Source organism: Musa acuminata, chromosome BXJ2-4 (genome assembly GCF_036884655.1).
Source record: "Musa acuminata AAA Group cultivar baxijiao chromosome BXJ2-4, Cavendish_Baxijiao_AAA, whole genome shotgun sequence".
Classification (NCBI taxonomy): Eukaryota; Viridiplantae; Streptophyta; class Magnoliopsida; order Zingiberales; family Musaceae; genus Musa; species Musa acuminata.
In genome coordinates, this window is record NC_088341.1 from 7,483,378 (window position 1) to 7,508,189 (window position 24,812).

General features: G+C 38.1%; 4 protein-coding genes across 6 annotated transcripts; 3 read left to right on the forward strand and 1 right to left on the reverse strand.

Annotated features, from left to right (window-relative positions):
* Window positions 1–2,334: 2,334 nt before the first annotated feature.
* On the forward strand, window positions 2,335–3,536 carry LOC135609789 (heat stress transcription factor B-4b-like). The gene is made up of 2 exons (XM_065103449.1): window positions 2,335–2,694; window positions 2,841–3,536. The coding sequence occupies exons 1-2, from the start codon at window positions 2,458–2,460 to the stop codon at window positions 3,393–3,395; spliced, it is 792 nt and encodes a 263-aa protein (XP_064959521.1). The 5' UTR covers window positions 2,335–2,457; the 3' UTR covers window positions 3,396–3,536.
* Window positions 3,537–3,722: 186 nt separating this feature from the next.
* LOC103981074 (uncharacterized) lies at window positions 3,723–7,831 on the reverse strand. Its single transcript, XM_009397664.3, has 6 exons — window positions 7,293–7,831; window positions 6,149–6,201; window positions 5,902–5,966; window positions 5,736–5,814; window positions 4,507–4,806; window positions 3,723–4,242 (listed from the first exon to the last, which is right to left on the reverse strand). Exons 1-6 carry the CDS (start codon window positions 7,697–7,699, stop codon window positions 4,088–4,090), a joined length of 1,059 nt encoding a protein of 352 aa, XP_009395939.1. The 5' UTR covers window positions 7,700–7,831; the 3' UTR covers window positions 3,723–4,087.
* Window positions 7,832–10,909: 3,078 nt separating this feature from the next.
* On the forward strand, window positions 10,910–13,649 carry LOC103981075 (G2/mitotic-specific cyclin S13-7-like). 2 transcript variants are annotated; one of them, XM_009397666.3, is made up of 10 exons: window positions 10,910–10,996; window positions 11,436–11,544; window positions 11,634–11,669; window positions 11,771–11,825; window positions 11,931–12,128; window positions 12,216–12,341; window positions 12,426–12,674; window positions 12,750–12,908; window positions 12,988–13,166; window positions 13,249–13,649. In XM_009397666.3, the coding sequence occupies exons 1-10, from the start codon at window positions 10,954–10,956 to the stop codon at window positions 13,406–13,408; spliced, it is 1,314 nt and encodes a 437-aa protein (XP_009395941.2). In that variant the 5' UTR covers window positions 10,910–10,953; the 3' UTR covers window positions 13,409–13,649. The 2 variants fall into 2 exon arrangements, with proteins under 2 accessions (XP_009395941.2, XP_018680627.2); XM_018825082.2 differs by having other exon boundaries at window positions 11,774–11,825; window positions 13,249–13,558.
* A 1,126-nt stretch (window positions 13,650–14,775) lies between these two features.
* Window positions 14,776–24,486, forward strand: LOC103981077 (uncharacterized). 2 transcript variants are annotated; one of them, XM_009397668.3, is made up of 9 exons: window positions 14,776–15,247; window positions 15,983–16,308; window positions 18,034–18,205; window positions 19,856–20,035; window positions 20,881–20,961; window positions 21,054–21,217; window positions 22,533–22,669; window positions 23,857–23,972; window positions 24,055–24,486. In XM_009397668.3, exons 2-9 carry the CDS (start codon window positions 16,046–16,048, stop codon window positions 24,301–24,303), a joined length of 1,362 nt encoding a protein of 453 aa, XP_009395943.2. In that variant the 5' UTR covers window positions 14,776–15,247; window positions 15,983–16,045; the 3' UTR covers window positions 24,304–24,486. The 2 variants fall into 2 exon arrangements, with proteins under 2 accessions (XP_009395943.2, XP_018680626.2); XM_018825081.2 differs by having other exon boundaries at window positions 14,778–15,247; window positions 16,073–16,308.
* The last annotated feature ends 326 nt before the right edge of the window (window positions 24,487–24,812 follow it).

Consider the following 24,812-nt stretch of genomic DNA (forward strand, 5'->3'; position numbering starts at 1 on the left):
TAACTCTTATAAAATGACTTTAACACCCCAATTCCAAAATCAAGACATCTCAAATTCCATTTTAATTTTTATGCAAAGCAGTGTTCCAAAATGATAAAAGAAAGAACATATGAGGACTTACAACACTGCCAATATATGTTCTCATCAACAAACATATCATCACCTGTTTATGTTTAAGATTTGATCTTCTAGTATTGGTTCTAACTTGCTGAACAAGCACCAGCTCTAGCTTTGGCAGCAGCCTTCATGATGGATCATGAAAACTAGGATCATCTTCACCCTATAAGACATTCATTGCTTTCATCAAATTCCTTCAAGAAAAATAAAGCCAATGGACTAGAATAAAACTATCGGTTTTACTTTCTCCAAACTGCACACAGTTCCCTTGAGAATTCCGACAGGGGCTCTGTTGTATCATGAAGAAATTTCTCATTGATTTTACTCTCCACAGTGTGGAAGCAATATACTTTGCATGTACAAGACTGTGTCTGTGATTTTGAGCATCTTTATGTGCTTGTGTGCTTTGTCAGAAATAGAGAGGGAGAGAGAGAGAGAGAGAGAGAGAGTGTGTGTGTGTGTGGGGTAGCAGAAGGGGATGGGTAATTCCTCTTTACATCACCTTTATGTGCACACACTTTAATCAGATGCCACTTAATGCTCTGGCCTACTGATTCCACTCACTGGTTAGTTCTGTGACCAAAGAATGATATGCTGTCTGCAAAGCTTCCTTTGTCTACCAACATCCCATCTTTCCATGGTCTTTCCTCCTTTTTGCAGTATCAAAAATGCTCCTGTAAGGTAAAAGAAACGAGCTTTCTGCTTTAGCTAAGCAGAGCCTTCCTTCATGCCGCTCTCCTCTTGCATCAAATGAGCTTCCCTCCCTCGCACTTGTCTGTGCACTTCCTTCATGCTCAAATCAAGCTCATCAGCAGGCACACCATGAACTGCGGGCCGAATCAGCTACTTTTTGTTGGTGCACTGTAAACGAATAAGAAAACAGAACAAGCAGAAATCAACATCCTTTTTATGTCTAAAAGTGTACTCAAATCTGGGATTAATCCTTCACAACCATCACACACACACACACACACACAGGCTTAAAGGTGATTCAGGCGGCTAAGATCCTTTATGATCTGACAAATTGGTCTAATGGCCTCCTTCCTTCCATGGCTTGATCTCTTTTGGAGCTATCCCGACTGTTCTCCACAAAATCCAACTTCTTCGTCACATGAACATTTGAGCGTGATCTTTGTCTTATCCTCGGTCACATGAATGCATTTAGATTTGTGCAGGGTGCAGAGAGGCTGTGGGCCTAAATGAGACAAGGCATTGAGCTCTGCAATCTCTGTCAAACACTATGAAGTTCTTTGGGATGGTCAAACGCAGTCTCTGGCTCCCAAGCAGCGGGTCACATGTGGATGGAGAAAGATCATGTGAGGCGCTGCAGTTGCCATATGCCGAATAGAATCTTCCATTATTTTCAAGTTCTAAGAACAGTTCTCAGTATGCAACAGTTCCTTCTTCGCACATCCTTCTCTTTCTCCCTTTTATACCCTGCTCTCCATCTACCATCACCGACGCATCTTGCGCCACATAAAAGCTCGGCAAGGTGAAGTGATGATGCATGCACCGGAGAGATGTATGTGTTGTCTACAGTGATGGCCTCCCAGATCCCAAGCTTCATCATCAATGAAAAGGGTTAGGAATGTCTGCTTTTGATTTCTGAAGCTTATAATATGTTTGGGAGGAGCTGCATCGAGTCCCACGTTCATGTAAATGACAGAAAAAGGCAAGTAGAAAAAGATGCTGCACCAAATGAGCAATGTTGCAGAGGATACATAGTTACATTATTATTCCATCCGCTTGCCACCTTTACATGTGCTATCTGAACTCACGGGCCTGCTTTGATACTGCAGAAGATTAGAGAGTAGAGAGAGTGAGAGAGTACAACGGAATGAAGAACAGCATATACTGCATTGCAAAGCCTAGAAGCAGTTTGGTCTATTGGTGTCATCAGATCAATCAAACTTCAGCAGCGGAAGTAGTAGCTAGCAAATAGGGTCAGAGTAAGGGCAGGAATGTCACAAACTGGTATGCATTGCAGAGCTAGAGAGAGAGAGAGAGAGAGAGAGAGAGAATAGAAAAATGTCTTTAGCTGGTTATGCTACATGGGAAGAAACCTTTTAAAAGAGGCCACAATTTCCCATGGAACAGTGCCATGTTAATTATTGATTGTACAATGTAATACCCAGTGATAGGAAAAGAGTAATACCAGAGAAGTTCCAGCTGATGCTCATAAAAGAAGATGGAACTGAATACTTGTGTATCACCAGATTTGAATGAAGAATACACATTCCTGTGGACACAAAAACACAGAAACCTGATGCATATTTAATCATGAGAGAGAGAGAGAGAGAGAGATAAAGGTTGGTGTTGTTTGTCTGTGAGGCTTTCTTAATGGAGAGCAGCGGAGACATGGTGGTCTCAATGGATTCAGCAAAGCCAGTGCCGGCGCCTTTCCTGACCAAGACTTACCAGCTGGTTGACGATCCCTGCACCGATCCAATCGTCTCCTGGGGTGGCGACGAAGGCACCTTCGTGGTATGGAGGCCACCGGAGTTCGCCAGGGATCTGCTGCCCAACTATTTCAAGCACAGCAACTTCTCCAGCTTCGTGAGACAGCTCAACACTTACGTATGGTTCCAATGCATAGCTCTGCATGCTCGTCTTCTTCGTCCTCGATGCTTCCTTTCCCTCTTCTCTGTGCTGGGTCGCGGTACTTGGTGATCTCTAGATCCCTTTCTTCTTATACGCATGCTTGGTCTTCTAATTTGCTGCAGGGTTTCAGAAAGATTGCGGCGGATAGGTGGGAGTTTGCCAATGAGTACTTCAGGAGAGGAGAGAAGCATTTGTTGTCTGAGATACACAGAAGGAAGACCTCTCAAGTCCCTCAGTTCTTCCACTGCCACCCCCAGCACGCCTGGATTGAGCCACCTTCGGCAGTGCCGGGTGGCGACGTCGACTTCCTCTCGGCTCTTTCGGAGGACAACCAGAGGCTGAGGAAGAAGAACTCTCTGCTCTTATCAGAACTCACCCGCATGAAGAAGCTCTACAACGACATCATCTACTTCATCCAACACCATGTCGCCCCCCCAGTCGCGCCTGAACCAAGGCATGCCAGGTTGGTGGAGCTGCCGCCCTGCGATCAGAACCAGCCTCTTCCGGCGACTGCCGAGCCAGACAGCGGTGTCAAGCTCTTCGGCTTTCCGATCCATGGCAAGAAGCGGCTCAACCGCGAGACGATCTGCCTTGCAGAATCCAATCCTGAGGAGCAGAAACCACTGGAGAAATCCCTTGAGAGAGAAGGTTCAGTACAAGATGTTAGAGAGTCGTAATGCCGTCTCCCAAGCATTCAACTTTTGTGGCATTTTGTAAGGTTTTCAGCTGGGGAAGCTGAATCTGCCGTTCCTATGAGTAATTTAGCAGCATTTCTTTGTATTCCCAGTCTTTGAAGTAGATTCCACCTTTAGATTTCACAGTTGCGGGAGAGCTGGCTATTGTGGCAATCAAAAATGGAAGAAAGATAATGAAGCTGAACCCTGATAGTAAGCTAGGATGACAACAGTCCTTGGGAAGAACAACAAATTGGGATCGAGTTTAGATCCTCTGTTGTCCTGCACATTGTTTAGAGAAAAATACTACCAACACCAAAAGAACAAATGTATACAAATCTTAATTTGTATAGACTCCAATATACAGTCAGAAACAAAGGCACAATCTTGAACTCAGGCATAGGTTCTGGACTCTTTGAACATATCAACAAAAACCAACTCTCATGAACGCAAACTGCAAGCCGCAAAATGGTTGTGCGGTTCAGTCACTACAGGAACAAACAGGGGAATTGCCGCTTAAACCAAATCGAGCAAAACAGCCACCTAACACAGTTAATCGAGGACCAGTGACTGTAATATACTCCAAACATGATGAGTATGCCTCGTTCGGCTTTTCGATAGCAAGGCTCTTCCCGTATATGCATAGGTACACCTAGGAGAATGGCTTAAATTTGCTTGGATACTCCCGGTATGTGCTACACCATGCTAATATCAACTTTGCTCTTGTGAATCTGAAAGGCAGGAGTGATCCAGCTGCCGCAGCTGCATTGAATGCCTGACCAGTTGAAGTATCCAAGGCGTGCATCACATTTGATGCATGAGAGTTTTCCTTCCAGCGCACCATCTTCAACTGCAACATGATAAGATCCATGGAGATGTTTAATTTGCCAGTATATTGGAGGTTTAGGGGGGAAAGAAAAAAAAATTAGAGACTTCGGTAAACTCAAAAAAGCAGTCATTCCAACAAGATCCAAGTGCAAGCAACTATATAGCACTCAACCTTACTGTAGTTTGTCTGCTGACAAATATCAATGTGATATAGCCGATTAAGATCTTGAATACTCTTAAGTGCAAAACTCTGAACAATGCAATTCCAAAGAAGCAAATGAATTACCTGAAGTCATCCACTTCAAGGGTTCAACAAACAAGGAAGAACATTCTTGCTCCTGAAACCTATTAGACCAATTACCACTTTTTCGCTTTTGCCAATCAAAGAACGTCTCATTCTCACCAGGCACATGGCTAACGACATTCTCTTGCGATACAACAATTCTCCTGCATTTCTTGCAGCGGTAAGCTGTAGTATGTTGATTTCCCTTGCGGACTTCCTCAGAAGAGTTGGACTCTAGTGGCAAACCAGGATCAGCACCAAATATGGAACTGTCTATTTTCTCCCCCTGTTTATATGAATGACCTGAAAACAAACACTTGTAATAAGTGAAGTGTCGGAACTCTTTGTGTGATGTGAAACAAAGCAAGGTTGATAGGTAGGTGAAAGAGGAACTGGTACGGGAGACAGATAATTAGAGAGAAAGAAATATCAGGCCAACCAGCCTGAGAAGAGATTCATAACTTCAGCAGTAGATTCATATCTTCTAGTTAACTCAAGACATAAGCACTATTAATAGTTGAAGACCGTTAGTCCTTTCACTTAAAAGAACAGTAAACAAGGAATATAATAAGAAAAGAAATACATTCCCTCAGCTGTGTGTGTGCTTAATCCAAGAGCCCAATTAACTGGTCAAATCTAAACTGTTTGGATAATCTTTAGCTGTACCATAGCAACTAGTCACTGTTTTGTTTTGAAGGACTCCCCAGAAAGGTAATAACATCTTTTCATCTTCCTGTATATCCAATTGAATGATTATGTCTCCTTTCAGCCAAAAGCCAAAATGGGGGCCAAAAATGACTAAATCAAGAATCTTAGAGCCTTCCCTTATCTGGTAACCTTCTCTATTGGAGCAAGTAACCAGGAGGGCCTCCTGATCGATCTGGGACTTCATCATCCATATGGCTGATGCTTGCAAGTCCAGCAAACAGACAGTTGTAGAAGAATAATTGATCATCGATTTTGTCCCAACTGGGAGCCTTAGACAAAGTCATGATAAAAAGTCCTGCCCACACATCAGCTTTCATAATGAAAGAATTAACTGCTAATCTTTTCCTTAACAAGACTCCTAAGACCAACCATAGAAGGACCTGATGTCTAGCCCGAACTTGACCCAGCACAAAAGAGAATAGAATCATAATGCAATTCATGATAAAAAAAAAATTGCATACTTGGTTACAGATAGGTCTTCCGGAATATAAAGAATGCACATTAATCCACAGTTAAGAACCCACCTAATACTTTTAAGCGGAAGCGCTTGTAGATGGGGTTTTCAGTATCTACTTTGAAACCCATTTCTTCAAATAAACTTAACTGCAAGAATTAGACATTAATTTAGTCAAGGGTTTTTTTATAACACTATTTTTCACAGGAGCACACCAGCACCCAAAATTAACCTACCTGATCCAGGAAACCATCATTTGGGCTGACAGACTCACAGATTTCACGCAAGGACTCAAGTGCATCTGTAAACATAAACACCACCACGTACACCAATTAGTAAAGAGAAACTAGCATAACAGTTCTAAGATTTCACCATTGTTAGCAAGTGTGACTGTGTGACTGTAGTCGCTGCAGTCTGTCCACATAGATTCGACAATAGTCTACATTTGACAACAAATATAAGAACAGAAAATAGTCTCCAAACCTTCCATAGATTTATGTTCTGTTCTCATTAGGTACGCAATTATTACGGCAGCACTGCAACAAAACCCACAAAAAACACATAAGGAAGATAAGCTAGAGAAGCAAAAATGTACAGAAAAGAACATCAGCTGATTCAGTAAATAGTTAATATTGCCCCATCTTGAGAATGTCACTTGCAAAAAGAGTCAGATTCCCGATCCTGATCAACATGTAAGTATCAGCCAAAGGCTTAATAAACAAATCAATCAATATGGTTTTTTCATGCGACTCATTCCAAAAGATAGGTTACATTAAGAGGTAGGTTATATAGGGATGCATCAAAAGCCAAAAAATAAAAAAAGAAAGGGACAAAATACCTCAATTCAATACAGCAGAGTAGTGATCTATAACCTGGTCTTGAATCCTGAAGTTATAACCCTGTATGGTATAAAATTTCCTACCCAGCAACTTAGCTTGTCATTATATAAGTCATAGCAATTGGCAGATAACAACATGCATTTAGGTACTGCTTCTTTCTCTTTTTTTTTTGCAAAGGATTAGTGAAGATGGGTTTTGATCCTAAGAACCTATGATGATCCGCCAAAGTCTCTACCAGTCAAGCTACCAAACACCTTAGAAAAAAAAAAAACCTTATGTTAGATGAGTTCCAAACTTTCAACCTTTGATAAATGTAAATTGTATGATAATTGATCTAAGGACCTAGTGATAAATCGTAACACTATTAAATACTTGATTAAAAGTGCATGATAAAATTAATTAACAAACTTTAACCACCAAAGACCAGCCAGGGTCATAAGGGTGAAGCAACAATGACAAGCTCTGGCATTTCTGGATTTTGCCTCAGTTTCAGTGATTCAGGATGCCGGGAGAAATATATATATCTCCTCTTACTAATACAGCCTTATGTATCGTTTATTTCATCAACAGGTACATAAATCTCAACCAATAAATTATACAGAGATCACACATCCCAGAATCTCAATTAACCAAACTCCCAAATATATATCTTGCAAGTAAGAGGCAAACCACGTATATTATATCAAAGATTCCGTTTTTGATGACAGAGAAAGCATGACGAATGAACAACGAGAACAGAGTATCAAAGCTTTTAGAGAGAGATGCAAACCCAGAGTAAACCTAAATACCTTCGCGACACTCCTGCGAAGCAATGCACCAACACGCCCCCCTCCTTCCTGCCCTGATCAATGAAATCCAAGCACACATCCAGATGATCCAACAGGTTCTCGTCTTCTGTATCTCTCAACGGCACCGCCATCCTCACCAGCTTCAACTCCGGCCCGGCACGCTCGAGAGAGTACACCAGCTTCCCCGGCGCCAGCGACTTCCTCGGGGAGCCATCGGCGCCGGCGAACACCTTCCTGATCTCCTCCGTCGGGATGGAGATCTCGGACCGCCAGTCGGAGAAGAAGGAGATAGAGGCGGAGCTGAGGAGTGACAGGACGTGGGTGATCTCGGGGCTTCCGTTCTTGAGCACCTCGGCGGCGGCAGTGATGTCGCCGAAGAAGAGGCGGTCCCGAACCAGGTAAGGCATCGCTGGCGATCTCCCAACCCTAGCTCTCTCTCTCTCTCTCTCTCTGGAAAAGGAGAGACGCTGCCTTGCTTGGTTTCTCTTGCACGCTCAAAACCCTCCTCTCCTGATCGAGGGAGACGCTTTCATTCGGCAGGGAATTGATTTGAGGGGTTTTTTTTTTGCATTAAATAAAATATATAGAAAAAAGGGAAATTATTTATCGCTTTTATGTTACACAATCCAAATGCTTTTATATATTTTCCTACTAAAATATTAATTTAAAGAATACATACTCAACTTAATTTTTTATTAATAAATTAATTTTAAATTAATAAAAAGATTATATTTAGACATGCAAACTAATTAATGTATTTATAGGTTTGAGGTTTAAGTAATTTTCCTTAACCCCTTTTTTTAGAAAATTAGCTCAAAATAAATAATTAATTAATATAGCTTGATCTTAAATTGTTCCCATGAGGTGGATCCAAAATTAGTCTTGAAAGGAGCAGTAGGGAATCTTCCAAATATATTTTCTTTGTGCTTTTAAAGGCTTTTAATTATTTTTCTTTTCATAGTACAAAAATGCGAAAAGAAAAAGAAAACAAATTAACTAAGTTTATATATAACTAAGTGCATTATTATCCTCAAATATCCGAAGAGTTAAGTGTGGATAATCCAAAGTAATTGGGTGGATATTTCTATGTGCCCTTAGCAATTTGTACTTGGGATCAAGCTGTTGTTTCATGCCGAAACAAAGTTTGTCGCTGTTATGAGAGCGACTGATGTGCATATATTCATCGTCGATTTTTATTACCATACATTTTTATGAAAATGTTTATTTATGTCTCCATCGCTTTTTCTTTTCAGGTTTTTTTTTTTTTACGAAGTTAATTGTCGGTGATTTTTTGTCATCAAATGTATTTAGCATCTAAGTTATGTGGATTCTCACACCAAGATCAACTAATTGGCATAAAGAGTATAATTATATTAAAATATTAAATTTTCAGCAAATACAACTTCATAAATCAAGCTAGAGAATGTATTTTATAAGACACCAATCATGACATAATGATGTATTAACAACTTAGATTAATGATTGACCATATAAAGTGATAAATAATCATGCTAGTTACATGACTGATAAACAATATATTAATATATATATATATATGAATAATAATATTTATTATATTATTAAATATAGTAAAATACTTTATATGTTATTGACGTTCTAGTCAACTTGACGTAATTCAGACCCATACTCACAAAATTATCCGAGGTGAATGTTGAGCTTTCAAGGCGTCACGTACACAAAGATCGTGATTAAGAGAAGTTTGTGGTTCAATCCCTCCGATACCCAAGTTAATAACCTGAGATATAAGAGTATATATGTATGTTGTATAAGAGAAGTTTTTTTTATCATGTTGTATTTTTATACTTAATCACAAAGGGGATAGTCTATAATTGAGCTTTTAAGGCACCATCTACAAACAGATTGTAATTAAGAGAAATTTATAGTTTAATCCCTCCGATATCCAAGTTAATAACATAAGATATAATATATATATATATATATATATATATATATAGTCTAAGAGAACCCTCATTTCCTTTAATGGTCTTTCTTAGTCTCTTGTAATAAGGGAGGGATAACACATATTTGTTTATAGATAATGTACTCCCTATTAACGTCTATAAGTTAATTTTCACATCAATCATCATGATGGGATAAATTATTTATTAATTTATTATAATAAATAATATTATTATATTTATCAAATACAAGTATGCATATAATATTTTTCATACTGGAATCCATGTATCACATATATAAGTCAGTTTTCACGTCAACTCAATTTGATGAGATAAAGTATTTATTAATTTATTATGTATAAATAATATTATTATATTATCTGATGCATATGATCTCTTTCGTACTCAAATCTCTCTATCACGTCTTATAAGTTAATTTTGATATTAATTATCATGACTCGATTTGATAGGATAATTTTTTTATTAAGTTGTTCTACATAAATAATATTATTATATTATCAAATATAGTATGGTGCACATAATCTCTTTCATACTTAATCCCTCTATCACATCTATTAGTACGTTTTATATGAATTATCATGATTCGATTTAATGAGATAAATTATAGTTTATTATGCATAAATCATCGATATATATATATATATATATATATATATATATATATATATATATTATAACTATCTTCATTCATAAATTCTTCTTCTTACAATTAAGATATAGATATATCGACATGATAAAACCTATTGACACCTTAATTTCATATGATTAGTATTTCATCATCACAATGGAACCCTCTCATGACATGATTAATACTTTTATCATCATATAACTAACATGATATCGGCTTTCAAACATTATTATCCATCAATAATTGTATCATAGTTTTTAATTTCGATGTCATATGATTACACCGACATTAAATCACAACCTCGAGAGTAATGATCTTAAACTTTACTAAAAAAAATCTCTCCAGTACATTCTCTATGCCATACTCTTTTGGTGCATCTAGTCATAAATATAATTAAAATTATTAACCCAAAAATTATTTAAACTTTGAAGGGATTTTATTAGGCATATGCACTCTATATAATTTTATAGGATTTAGGACAACTTCAAATCTAATAGTTTCAAACATCTCAACCCGACACTCTCATTAGATAATCAAATTCTACTTTAACACGTTCTATTTTTTCTAACTCCATTCAAGTATAAACACATATAGGGATTTTTAAAATTTTAAATTATTTTCTGAAAAATCATCTTATCTTTTTTAAAATAGAAATTTCACGTATTATTTATTTAACATGGATAGAAACTACTCCATGTTAAATAGGTAATTATTTAACATGGATAGAAATTTCAGGTATTATTTAACAAGAAAATAGGTAAATAATTTCTATTTTTTGGTCATCATAGATGGAAACTACATCCCATAATAAACGAGGGGTACTTTAGTCTTTTCCTATGACCAAACCATTGTGCCTCCCGCAATTTAGGCCACGTCACCCAACGGCTACTTCTGGAACGACGACGCGCGTCCTCAGCCGTAGGATCTCAGAGATCGGACCGTTGCGTGTTCGAGAGAAGAAACAAATTCGACCGTTGGGAACAATGCCTCCTCTCCTTTTAACCTCGCCGCCCCTTTTCCGACCCGCACCGAAATCTTGGGAAGGAGGGGGAGTCGGAGGCGTCGGAGCAGGGGAGCAGGGGAAGAAGAAGGCATGGCTTCGAGACCTCAGGCTGTGGTTTCTCAGCAACAGAGAGGTAAATATGACCACTTCGGAAACCTGTTCTCGATTCTTTTGTTCCCCTTCCTCGTTTTGGTCTCCTGTTCCTTGTTGGTTCGTCGATGTTCTTTCTCCACTGTCGGGATTATACGTGGGTGTCTCGTAAAGATCCCAATTTTCGTTGTTTCGGTTCTTGGTCTTGTCTCGCCTCTGCTTTGGTTTTTGTTCCTTTCGATGCTTTCAGGTCTGTAGATGATTTCCCTGTGCCCCACGTTGCAGTAGTCTTTTGCTGATTTCTGGTCTTTAACATGCGAGAAAGATTTCCCCTTCTTCTTCGTGAGGTTTTCTTCCGAATGACTTGCAGTTACTTGTGTTGGTAGCTTCTTCTTTCTTGGTCTCAATGAGTACCGTCCTGTTTCTTGACCACATGCGTATGTGCACTAAACATTTCTTCTGTTTATGGTGCAATTGTTTAGGTGGGGTGGCGCCGGCGGGAAAGCAGAAGAACGTCGCTGTGGCAGATGGGAAGAATCGCCGAGCGCTCGGAGACATTGGTAATCTGGTTACCGTCCGAGCTGTTGAGGGGTGAGATCAGCAAAGCATTGCCTTCATAGTGTAATCATGCGCTTCATCGATTCTTTTGATGACACCTTACCATGTTTTCATCGAATCAGGAAGCCGGAACCCCATATAAATCGCCCCATCACTAGGTAGCTTCAATCGACATAAGCCATTCCTTTTGAATCCATCGCTCGTCTTCCTTCCCCATATGTTGTAAGAATTATCTTATATCTATGATTTATCTTCTTAGAAGTTTCGGTGCTCAACTTCTGGCCAAAGCACAAGCTGCAGCTGCTGTTAACAAGGTAGAAATGCTTGCTGTTCCCTACTCTCTTAAATCTTCTCTTTGGTCCCAAATTATACGTGCAAACGAGCAATCTGCTGATGATCATCTACCATTGCAATTGCAGATACCTGTAGCTATCCCACCCGATGCAGCAGTCGGTAGAGCTGGTAGAAAACCAGCTAAGAAAGTCGCAATCAAAAACAAGGAGGAGAAGATCGTCGCGTTGAGTCCTGCAAAGAATGAGGAACCAAAGCAAACACACAGCAAATCTTCCAGAAAGAAGGTTCCCACACTGACATCCGTGCTCACGGCTCGAAGCAAAGTATATGACCAACTCAAACATCTCTACTGCATACATGCACTTGCTACAATTCACCTGTGCACTATAACTCTGATTGTCTCATCTAAGGTTGCTTGTGGGATCGTTGATAAGCCGAAGGAGTTGGTAGACGACATCGATGCTGCAGATGCCGAGGATCAGTTGGCCGTCGTGGATTACATAGAGGACATCTACAAGTTCTATAGATCTGCTGAGGTATTTGTCTCTCTGCGTTCCTCAAGCCACATAGGAGTCTCTCAGTATCGGTGCTAAAGTTGCTCCTTTCGACTGCTGATGCAGCACGACGGCAGGCCACGCGGCTACATGGATTCCCAGGTGGAGATCAACGCGAAGATGAGAGCAATTCTAGCGGACTGGCTGATAGAAGTGCACCACAAATTCGAGCTGATGCCCGAGACGCTGTACCTTACGTTATACATCGTCGATCGGTACCTTTCCATGGACGTGGTCTTGAGGAGAGAATTCCAGCTTGTTGGGGTGTCTGCCATGCTCATCGCCAGCAAGTATGAGGAGATATGGGCGCCGCAGGTGTGTAAAGCTTGAGCAAGTGTAAGTTACGGTGAGGTCTTCTCCGCTGAACCGGGCAGCATCATCTGGTTGCAGGTCGATGATTTCATCTGCATATCAAACATGGCTTACACCAGAGAGCAGATCCTTGGAATGGAGAAGGGGATCCTGAACAAGCTCGAGTGGAACTTGACGGTCCCGACGTCCTATGTGTTCCTCGTGAGGTTTCTGAAGGCTGCATCATGCGATACCGAGGTAAGACTTCGAGGCGGGGCGACGATGGACATACCCATAGAGACAGTTCATGACGCAGTTTGATGTGATCAAAATGCAGATGGAACACATGGTCTTCTTCTTCTCCGAGTTGGCTATGATGCAGTACTCGATGGTGACGCACCGGCCGTCCATGGTCGCTGCTTCCGCAGTCTATGCAGCCAGGTGCACCCTAAGGAAGAGCCCTCTCTGGACCGACACACTTGAGCGCCACACAGGGTTCTCGGAGCAGCAACTGCTGTATGTGACTTGTTAAGATTGTGATTATTGATGATGGCTTGCAGTAAAGCTAACTGGGCATGAACTGATGATGATGATGCAGGGAATGCACGGAGATTCTGGTGAACTGTCATGCGGCGGCGCCGGAGAGCAAGCTGAAGGCCGTGTACAAAAAATACTCCGGTGAAAAATTTGGGGGTGTGGCAATATTGCATCCGCCGGCGACCAAATTGGTACAGGAGCTAAAGGCTGCAAGGAAGTGATCGGAAAGTTACTGATCAGCGTAATTATGGCGTGTTATGTTTGTTTCATGTTCTTCATGAAAGGAAGAGTGTGGGGGGTGAAGCTGATAGCAGCAGCATGAGGATGGTAGTGTGTGGCTTTCTTGCTCCTCGTGCTCTTTAACCATAGTAGTTTGGGGCACGTTAAAGCAGCTATGTTATGATTCTACATGTCAAATTATTTGTTTGTCGAGAAAACCCATTGCAGCATCATATTGTGGGGTAAAAAAGGAATTTACATGATTCTTTTTTTTATTTGCAAAGGAAAAAAGAACTGCATTTTTTATTATATTGAAATATAAAAAAATAGTTTTCTCTTTAATTGCAGGGATGTGATGTGGATTCTGGTCATCCTATACCCACTAGGACATTTTTTTTATTTATAAGAGATTTTTTTATTTTTTATATATATCAACTGTAGCATACATTATATATATATATATATATGATTTTTCTATAAAAGTTTCTTTATTTTTGTGTTATCTCATAAGGGATTCATATTTTTGTCTTTTTAGATAGTGTCCAATATATTTTTTAATCCCATAAATATTATTTTCCTTTCTTTCTTCATCGCCTTCATCCCTTCTTGCTCGACGTTGTTCACCCATCGCTTTCGTCTAGTTTTTTATTGCCCATTATTTCATTTATCGTTTTTCTTTTCTCTCTTGTAAGAAGGATAACGACGAGAAATAATGACAAGCGATGGAGGAGGAGGAAGAAGAACCGACAAATGAGAAAGAGAAGGAAAGGACATTTATAGAATTATATTATTGGATAAAATAAAAACAAGAGACCTTTTTGGGAGAAAAATAGAAAAATTTCAAAAAAATTATTTACATATTTATCAACATGATTAATTATCATTAAATTTTTTTAGTTATTTAAATATATATAATTCTAAATTCAAATTAGTTAATATCAATTATACATAATTAAACAAGTTTTTTTATATATATGTAAATAAAAGAATCTTAATATTGAAGATATATATTTTTTGTATACGCCATATCAGAATTTATAATGTATATGCTATTTCCTAACTTTGAAATGTACAAGTAAGATTAATTTTTTAGTAAGATAAACGTGGAGGTTTCCACCAACCAAGTAGATGAACCTATCAATTGCATAACAATATACTAATTAACGAGATATCTCAACAGAGATAAATCTTAATAAAATTCATATATATAAATTAAATATAAAATAAAAAGATATATACAAGAAAATATCGTTCCCACGTAGAAAGTCTCAATGATCGCGGACGTGTTCCACAACCGATCCCATAAAATAAGGACAAGATCACACGGTCCATCGCCTCCCTATGTCCAACGTGGCGTTAGCCCACGGTTCGTGATGCGATATCCTTCCGACGACCGACTTCATCCGAATCCGCCCTCCCGACTCTGGACCGCCGAATCGTCGAACCCATCGCCAAGCGCGGAGGAGCGAACGAAGAGCCTCCCAGATCAACGGCTCCGATTAAAGGAACCTCGAGCGGTCTCGGAAGCAGGCCCGATTCGTCGTCCCGTAGTCGCCAGAGGGGTTCCGTTCATGTATGTACGGTCACGGCCTTGTCTGAAGAGGGCGAGCGAAGCGAAAGCGCTGCTCCGCTGAGTCGATCGTGCAATCCTCCCTTTCTCCAAAGCGACCCCTTTTTATCTCCCCATCAGTCCCAGTCGATCGCTTCGTTTCAGATCGAAGAATCAAACTTGTTCCTCTTTTTTTGATTCGACATGATTCAAGTTTGAAGTTGAACTCTGCCCATTCAATTAGGGTTTGTCTTCACGCGCTGTCCGTCGATCGCCGCCGACTTCTTTGCGGGTACACTTCCTTCTCTCCTCCTCCTGATCCTATTCTTCCTTCCTCGTCCAGCATGGCAGTTTCATGTTAGAGAAGCTGCAAAAAAATATCAAACGAAAAAAAAAATGGTGTGACAACTAGTTGATTATGTATTTGACATTTAGCTGTACTAAGATTGGTATCTGCAAATTCTAAGTTTGTCATAACTTTTCTCACTTGTTCGCACAAATAGTTCTGCGGTCTCCCTCTTCTTGTCTTAACAATTGGACTTTAAATTAACTAATCTGTCGTTTAATTGAACTTAATGGTCCACTTTGGACATGATTCTAAGTTTGTCATAACTTTCTTACTGTCTTCAGACAAATTCTAAGTTTCTCTTCCTCTCTTAACAATTGGAATTTGAACTGACTAATCTGTCCTTTGAAGGAACTTAATGGTCCTCTTTGGACATGTCCAAGTATCCTTAAATGATCTTTTTGGTCATACTCCCAACTGGTGCTATCTTCAGCTAACAATGAAGGTGGTCATACAGGAAGAAACGCATTGACTTTTATGAAAAGAAAAAAAGATCATTACATTTTGTGAAATGTACAAGTGGAAGCATTTTCTTCTTCTTTTGCTTCATTTGATGACATGAAACATATTGTCTGTTTCTGACAGATTCTTACGATTATATCAATGCAGTGTCGCTTGAATGATCATTGTAGACTATAACTAAGAATTTTCTACTTATAATTTGGCCTGTTTGATTTTCAGGTAGCTCACAATTCTGCTTTTATTCTGAAGTGCATCAAGCTGTCATTCACTGCTCTTGATATAATGCTGACTCAGAACATTTTCTCTAAGTGTGTGCGGTGGACTAGTTGCTTCTCCTTGGCATTTGCCCCGTTTTCCACGTTGACATCCAGTTCAAAATTGTCAAGCGTAGAGGAGCCTTTGGGTTTTGACACCATGCCAAGATTAAGTGTTGTAGGCAGACTTCAACATTGCACTTCCAGTTCTTCCAGGTCCAGAATTGATGAAGCGACAATGGGCAAGTGCCTAAGTGAAGGAAGAGAATGCAGCTTATCTGAACGTTGCAAGTAAGCCAAAGTTTATAATTGACAATGAAGCAGATTGAATGTTTTTTCATCCTGCTGCTGTTTACTAAATATTTTTGTTTTGATTTTGCATGTTGTGAAGGTTGTATTTTCTTTTTCCCTTATTATTTTCTTTCTTTTTCTTTGTAGTTTGTTTTACCAACTTTTATTTTTATCTCTCTTCACTTCTTTTCCCTTCAACCCACTACAAAGATTTCTGAATTTGGTGCATGCTTCAAAATTTAACATTGGGTATAGCATAGCATTCAGTATGCGCTTAACAGTGATATGCGCCTGTGTTACTTGACCATACTGTGTATTGTTAGGTCTAGGTCGACCACGATGTACTACCTAGTATCTACTACTTGGCTTGTGTTGTGTGATATGATATTATATCTAAATCAGTTAAGTATAGTTTGCTAGTCACAATGTACTGCTTTTAGCTTTATTTGTGTATTTATGTAATATAGGTGCCCCAAGAAAGAGTTGTATATGGTTTAGTTGAATTTAAAAAAGCTATGATGTAGTTTCTGCAACTTTATCATTGTAGGTTTTAGAAAAGAATTGTGTATTTTAGAAAAGCATATGTAGTGGTTATATTGATGCGATAACACACACACATATCACTACTCTTAGGACTAAAGGAGTATTTGTCAAGTTTTTTATGACCATAGGTGTATATCAGGGATCTACTTTGTGTCTTTCTTTTTACTTAGTTATGAATGAACTTTGGTGTGTGTTATTGCTGTGTTAGAATCTCATGGTCGTGATAGAATCTCATGGTGTGTTATTGCTGGAGATAACATTTTGGTTGGTGAAAATTTTGTTGAGATTAATTGTAAAATAAACAATGAAGGAGAATACTGAAAAGTGAAGTATTTATATCAAATAAAGGACTAAAACTGAATTTACTTAGTGTAATTTTTGTGATAACAAGAGTATAATTGAGGATATAGTTATGATGGATATATAAGACTAGTAAACTATCTTGGATCTGTTATTCAGCAGAAAAGGGCGATTAATGAAGACATTATTGATTAAAGAAAGGTGTTCCAATTATCTTGTCATTGGTCAAGCTTATTCTGTCAGAAAATTATTGTAAATGGCTCACATATCCCTAGGGTGGACCACCATGAAGAAAGTTTTTTTGGCCCCACTAACTGCTGAAGTTTGGTATGATTTTTGTATCAAATCCTTTGTGAAGGACCTAAGGTGTTAAAGGACTATCTTCTATTAGACATTGTCCAGTATTTTTGTGCAGCTAATCCATAGAATTAACCAGTAAAACTTCATAAATATCATGTAGACTGACGAATCAAGACAGTCAAGTACTTTGCATATTTTTCATATAAAGCACAATTGGAAATGGCCATTTGACTAAACTAGTATGAAAAGAAAGTTTTGATTGATTGAACTCCAAATCTATAATAATCATTGTATTTTAAGATACATTCAGATATGTCCATTTTCTTTCCTTCTTTTAATGGGTCAATATGATCAGACTTTTGTCCTTCATGATCTCGGAGTATTTTATTGACCATTAAATGAATAAAATGTAATGTCATAGTATTCACCTTGAGCTGCTCATTTGCATTACTTTTGTCAATGTATTCTGCAATTGCTCTCTGCTGATATATTTTAAAATGTTTTTCTTGTCTGATTTCTTCACTTCATTATTATTCTCCATGACGGTTACTACTGAAATCAGTCTTTTGTTTCTCATTTCAGTGAAGAACATGGTTCGAGAAGACAACCAAGGGATATGTTTTCTAGAGACCCATTAATCTGGAAAAGTATTGGTAGGAACCGGATGATATGTAGTGTCTCTGATCCATGGCATCTACAAGATCATCGATATAAGTCATCTTGCAATGACATGGAAGGTGGTCTAGCGGGCAAGGTGCTAAAAGTGATAGGTTTTGCTTTTTTCTAAGATTAGAAAGCTTGATGTCTTTTGCTTCTTGTTTGATGCTTTGCTTGGTTGCACAATATTGAAAAAAATTATAAATTATGTCCGTATGAACTGTGCCCTGCATTATACATTTTAAGCTTTTGAAACTACTTATATTGCACCTAAATTCATATTTTGCTGTTAAAGTGAAAAACTTTTGTCCTTTTTGAATTATTAAAGGTTGGTATTGTTTTATTGTGGAATGAATCTGTGATGTTAATAGTGGTGCCAGTTGTAAAGACTGTTGTTCCTTACATGTTTGTTACATAGTAAATGAAACCTTCAGTTTAAGGTTCTCTAAATTTATGCAGTTTGAACTATTTGCAAACTTAAAGAACTGCCATTATAATGTAAGATTGTATGGTATTTATGTAATTTTGCTGAAAGTGTTGTTCATCTAGGTAGAGCTGCTTTTCTTCAGGCTTCTTGATGTACATGTTATTGAGAAATTATGCCCTAAAATTTTTTTGTGCCCTAAATAGAACACTGTACTGCATGGTAAAGTGTGATGGAACATTTTTTTTTAAAGAAGTTTGTAGTTTCTCAAAGATGTATATTGTACAGTTTCATAAGTTTATCTACATCTTCTCAAGTCTTGGTTAATGATGAAATTGAAGATTTTTTTGAAGGTACCGTTGCATGATTAGTAACATGCTGAAATGTTACTAATCTTCTCCTAGGCTAGCATCATATGAACTTGCCTTTGACATGACATGAGCTATGCACATGTCCCAACTTGCATTGACAAGTACCATATGCAAAAGCTGGATTTCTTGGCATGTGCATAACATAGATGACATAAAGAATTATTTCTAAAGGTTATTGTAATAAGCAACTCAATTAGATTAAGAAAATAACAAGTTCTGTTTAAATAGAATGGTGATCTTAGAGCAAGGTAATATGGATATATAGTTTACATGTTGTCAAATAGTGGTTAGACATTACCTAATGCAATTTCCAGTTCTAAGAAACTCCAACTTAGCCAGAGGTGAAGTACCATCTAAATATATGCAAGTATCCATTCTAAATCATTCAACAGTTGCTTATATTTTCTTAACAATCCAATTAAAGCAGAAACAAAAAAATTGGTAGAATGAAGAAATGGCAGAAATAATAACTTGTCCTGGTATGTTGCAATCTCTGCTAGCTATTTTTGCATTAACCACTGGATGATTATCTCTGGATGCATATCCATCTGTTTATGTCCTCTCCAGAACCGTCATTTATGCTAGTGGAGGATCAAAAGCTTCTGTTCATTTAACCATCCTCAAAATCAATGGAACTACACAATCAACTAATTGTTTGGAGCTAAATGATGTCTTAAGTCACCTTTGCCATTTATGTTCAATGTTTACAATTACGTGGCCTGTCTTAATAACCATCGGATTGGTATTTACTTGTCAGAACAGGAATGTGTTTCATAAACAACCAAATTTGTTTTAAAATTATTTGGTATAATTTAAGATTTATTAATTTTACTTAGATGCCTCTTGATAGTTTTCACTAAGTAGCTCTGAAAATCTGATGTGTTAGTTTCATGCTGATGATCATTCATTATCCTTGTCCATTAGGTGAAACTAACAATTAACATGTTTGCAGTTCTTCAGAAGTATGCCAAGATTTGTGAAGATTGTAGAAGTTGGGCCTAGAGATGGTCTACAAAATGAGAAGCTTACTATACCTACAACTGTAAAGGTTGAATTGATACACAAGTTGGTTTCCTCTGGATTATCTGTTATTGAAGCAACAAGTTTTGTCTCTCCAAAATGGGTACCTCAGGTACTTTTTGAGTTATCATCCCATCATTAAAGGGTCCACCTTTCCATAGGTTAAAATTTTAGTTTAATTTCTCCCAATATTTAAGAGCTTAAGAACATGAATGAAGATTTCATAATGGAATCCATAGTCTTCTGTGCTTGGTGGTACAGTTCACTCATATCACATGAAAGTACGGACTCTTCCACAACTAGAAGAAAATAGAGCGCTTATGTTATGAGTGATTCTGGTTCCCTTCACTCAGGGTTAATGGAAAAGGAAGTTCATCACACTTAATACTTTTCAAGTCAAATGTCTCAAATCTGAAGAACTTGAGTGATTATTCCTTGAGCAGGAATCTTGATCATATTGTAGCATGGGGGTCATCTTGGAAGAAAAGCAAAATGATAAGATTAGTTGACGGTAACTGGAAAATGTTCTTTCAGTACCTTGACTGCTTGGTATCTTATATAGATAAATTTGTATGTATTGATTCACATTATTAATACTGAGGGTTGCAAGTCTATTTCTTGTTTGGTAGATACTATAAACAGTCCTGAAATCATTTATGAAATTACCTCCAAACATCACTTGTGGTTAGGTTATGGTGAAGTTTACTTCGCTTATTCAAGGAATTGCTTACCAAAATTATGTAGTAGAACATATTCTATAATCCCTAAAATTACTAATGACGCTGCAATGTTAATACTTTGAGCTCACACAAGACCAGTAAAGAATGAATTCTTAATTAGCATGTGATCATTTATTGAATTGTTTAATATTGTAAAGCTCAAAGTGTATGTATCACTTGAAAACCAGTTTATAAATGTAATTCTTGTATAGTTGTTAATTGAGGTATTTATCTACAGTTAGCAGATGCAAAGGATGTCATGCAAGCAATTCCTCTATTAGATGGTGTCAAATTTCCTGTGTTAACTCCCAATCTCAAAGTAAGTTTCAAATTTCATGTCTGAACCTACCATATGGAGTAGCATCGTGTTTATCAGAGGAAGAACTGTATAGTTACAATCGAAATGTTCAGGGTTTTGAAGCAGCTATTGCAGCCGGTGCAAAGGAAGTTGCTGTATTTGCATCAGCTTCTGAGTCCTTTTCTAAGTCCAACATCAATTGCAGCATTGAAGAGAGTCTCAATCGTTATCGTGAAGTTGTTTCTGCTGCAAAAGAACTTGCAATTCCTGTTCGTGGGTCAGATCTTCCTACTAGTTTTCGATAGCATTTAGTGATGTGCCTAATCATTTCAGTTTTTAGCTTATTCTCTGAAAGTTTTGCAATATTCAGTTGAATTACCTTTCTAAGAAGTTATTTGACTTCTTTTTGCTTTCAGCCGAATGACCTGCAGCCCAGTCAACTTGCATTTGATTGACAGTGAAACAAAGATATAAGAAAACATCCCCAAGAGAATAATAAACATAAAATGATAAAAGGAACATAAAACAAGATGGGGAGAGAGCAGGTGAGAGGTTAACTTTTGAAAAGAGCGATGATTTGACAATAAGGAGGGCTTCCGTGGTAACATAAAAAAGGATGGGAAGATGCATGAGGCTCCCACGTATGTGGGGTTTGAAAGATCGATGTATACATCATTGCCTGTACAAGGAAAAAGATTGTTTCTGTGATTTGAATGTTGGTTACTTAGATTGCTGAAGAGGAACATCATGTGACCTGGGCCCATCCTCTGGTTTCCATAGTAACAAAAGGGGTGTTGGAATGATAATCCTTGAACTTCTCCTAGAGAGCCTGGCACACGTATCTCACAGGAGCTAAGAACTCCAGAATAATCCTGGAGTTTGATAATAATGGTATTTTTTACACTATACCATGAGGTGCCATCCACCATATTTGTTGTTACATAAGTTAGATATATGTTGATATTTAACCATTCATAGGATAGGAGAGCAATCACTTATTTCCCTGACTTGCAATTTGTTGGGATTAGTTTTACCCTAGTCCCTAGTTCGTGAATGGCCATTAGCTAGGGCACTTTTAGAGGATGATTTCTTTCATTTTAATCTTATGTATGTATAGTCAGTGCCTTTGCTTCAATGAACCTGCTTCTTATAACAGGTTTTAGTTAGTCGAAACTTTTCATGTTACACTTTTCTTATTGGATAGTGGCTGTACTTGAGTCATTGTCACTGATTTCATTTTAGGTGAGAGTAGCCGCCCATGGAGCAAAATGGCAGGAAGTGATCCATGTAGCTAATTGGGCAGGGATAGTTGAAGTCAAGGCTCACCCTTAATATCTCTATTCCTGAATGCTAACTTCAAACTGGGATTCTCAGATTCTTGTCATTGTGCTATGGCATCTCATTCATTAAATAAATGCACCTGCAATGCAGTATTTGGTGGCATTTGTACTATTGTGATACATAGTCATCTCATTCATTAGTGTTCCTATTAACAACTTTATACAACTTAAATTTAGATGATTTGGTGGCATGTCCAGCATTGTTATTTGGTATGATACATCTGATCTGACACTAGCAATTGTAATTGATAGGTATGTGTCCTGTGTTGTGGGTTGTCCTGTAGAAGGAGCAGTGCCTCCAGAACAGGTGGCATACGTGGCTAAAGAACTCTATGAGATGGGCTGTTATGAGATTTCACTCGGTGATACCATTGGAGTTGGTACTCCAGGTAAGCTTTGCTCACTTTATCACATATGAAGTTAGTAAAATGTAATAAACACACAAGAATCTATAAACCTAAGAAGAAATTTGTACTTCATTTCATTGTTTGCAATACCGATCTGTACCACTTAGTACGGGCATTACGTACCGGTCTGATAGAGGACCGGTACGCGGACCGCCCTCTACTAGGTGATACCATAACATGACCCCGTATCAGGCAATACGGGGTCTGTACCGGGTGGTAACGGTCAAAATTCGACCAGTACTGATCAAGAGCTGAGATCACCCTATTTCAAACGATCAAATTGATCGTTTGAACCATAGGAAAGGGTTTTTAAACCATTTCCTCTCCCCTCTTTCAACTCATATTACTCTTTCAATCTCTTCAGCTCTCTTAAACTCATTCTCACTCACATCTAACAATTCAAATCATTCTTTGTAGAGAATTCAATATTAATGGAAGGACAGTTTACTCCTCAAAGTAAAAAAAGGATGTGTCATTATTCTTTCTTAATTTAGATTATTTTTGCTAAAATTATATTTATTTCCAACTTAAAAATCTTAATCTATTTTTTTTTTTTTTTTTTCAGGTATTTTTGGAGTTGGTATGTATCGTACCGACCATTGATTGGTACATCGGTACGGATCGAAATTACAAACCTTCTGTTCATTCCTTTTTGGCTTTCTCAGAACTATATTAACCACTTTTCATCAAAAGAATTAGTTAAACTATTAAGTTCATGCCCTCAGAACCATGTGATTTTGTTGAGCTTACATGTTCTAAATGTAGTTGGCACTTTGTTGTAACAACAAAATATAAGAAAGACTTGCACGGCAAGCTAATACATGTTAAATAATTACTAAATCTCAACTAGTTTGGTCAGCTTAGTTAAATTTACTCGTAGGATGTCAACAGAAGAGTATGTTAACCAAGATCACTCTCTGGCAATAGGACCTTAAGCCACTCCATAGTTAGAGCCATGTTTGTGGCTTCAGCCATCAGCTTTTAGGCCCTTGTAAAATCATCATAATCTATATTTGGCAGTCTCAAGTATTGCTTGGGTTTTTTCTCTTTTTCTTTTTTTGTAAGACAGAAGTGTCAAACTCTTTATAAATCCTATTGACATGGTTTCTTCTATTACAAAAACCGTTATAGTAAAATGCTAATCTGACATTATTTCTTTTTCACTGTAGGCACTGTGATTCCAATGCTTGAAGCTGCAATGTCTCTTATTCCAATAGACAAGCTTGCCGTTCATTTTCATGATACCTATGGCCAGTCACTCTCAAATATTTTGGTCGCCCTCCAAGTAAACAAATTTCTTCAATCTGTGTCAAACACGTCATATTTTTAGTTCAATTTTCATCCAACTTCATTGCTACGACTTCCAGATGGGAATCAGTGTCATCGACTCATCTGTGGCTGGCCTGGGTGGATGCCCCTACGCAAAGGGAGCTTCTGGGAATGTTGCTACCGAAGATGTAGTGTACATGCTTAATGGCCTAGGCACAAAAACAAATGTGGATTTGGGTAGGCTCATGGCTGCTGGGGACTACATTTGCAAACACTTGAGGCGTCAGTCTGGATCGAAAACTGCCATTGCATTGAGCCGAGCTACTGCATATGCCTCTAAGTTGTAGCTATGTTATGTTATCCACCGTCGGTTGTCCCTGGTAAGTGGTTTTAGTTGAGATAATTGATCTGTGTTCCTAAAAGGAATGAAATAAATGGTTGTGAACACCTATGAAATAAATGTAAGTTCACATTGCCATAATGGACTTATATGCCAGATCGAAATGTAATAAAAATGTGCGATACCGATATGGGTGCTTGGTCTTTTCTTCTTTGGGTGGTATGCTTAACAACTGCAAGAACAGCATTATGTGTGGAAATTGATGATTTACCGCGAAGTGTGCAGTACTGCTCAATACCGGTTTAGCACGGATGGAATTCATCGATTGATACATGGATCAAGGTTAATCTTACAGTATAACCGAGCATAACTGTTGCAGGGTTTGTATGGTTAAGTATAGGACTTATGTCGCTTGGCATGCTTAGTACACCTACTTGGTCTTGAACTGATATTATATTGATCCAAGCTTTGATTGGTAGACTGCTAGTGCACAAAATTAGGTATTGAGCTGATATT

Excerpts from the sequence above, each read along its gene's own strand:
- LOC103981075 (XM_009397666.3), top strand. The coding sequence starts at position 10,954 with ATGGCTTCGAGACCTCAGGCTGTGGTTTCTCAGCAACAGAGAG. Across the intron at positions 11,670-11,770 it reads ATAAATCGCCCCATCACTAG|AAGTTTCGGTGCTCAACTTC; the intron begins GTAGCTTCAATC and ends TTATCTTCTTAG. Across the intron at positions 12,129-12,215 it reads TGCTCACGGCTCGAAGCAAA|GTTGCTTGTGGGATCGTTGA; the intron begins GTATATGACCAA and ends GTCTCATCTAAG.
- LOC103981077 (XM_009397668.3), top strand. The coding sequence starts at position 16,046 with ATGCTGACTCAGAACATTTTCTCTAAGTGTGTGCGGTGGACTAGTTGC. Across the intron at positions 16,309-18,033 it reads AGCTTATCTGAACGTTGCAA|TGAAGAACATGGTTCGAGAA; the intron begins GTAAGCCAAAGT and ends TTCTCATTTCAG. Across the intron at positions 23,973-24,054 it reads ATATTTTGGTCGCCCTCCAA|ATGGGAATCAGTGTCATCGA; the intron begins GTAAACAAATTT and ends TACGACTTCCAG.
- LOC103981074 (XM_009397664.3), bottom strand. The coding sequence starts at position 7,699 with ATGCCTTACCTGGTTCGGGACCGCCTCTTCTTCGGCGACATCACTGCC. Across the intron at positions 4,807-5,735 it reads CTTCCGCTTAAAAGTATTAG|GTCATTCATATAAACAGGGG; the intron begins GTGGGTTCTTAA and ends GTTTGTTTTCAG. Across the intron at positions 4,243-4,506 it reads CTTGAAGTGGATGACTTCAG|TTGAAGATGGTGCGCTGGAA; the intron begins GTAATTCATTTG and ends ATCATGTTGCAG.
- LOC135609789 (XM_065103449.1), top strand. The coding sequence starts at position 2,458 with ATGGAGAGCAGCGGAGACATGGTGGTCTCAATGGATTCAGCAAAGCCA. Across the intron at positions 2,695-2,840 it reads TGAGACAGCTCAACACTTAC|GGTTTCAGAAAGATTGCGGC; the intron begins GTATGGTTCCAA and ends AATTTGCTGCAG.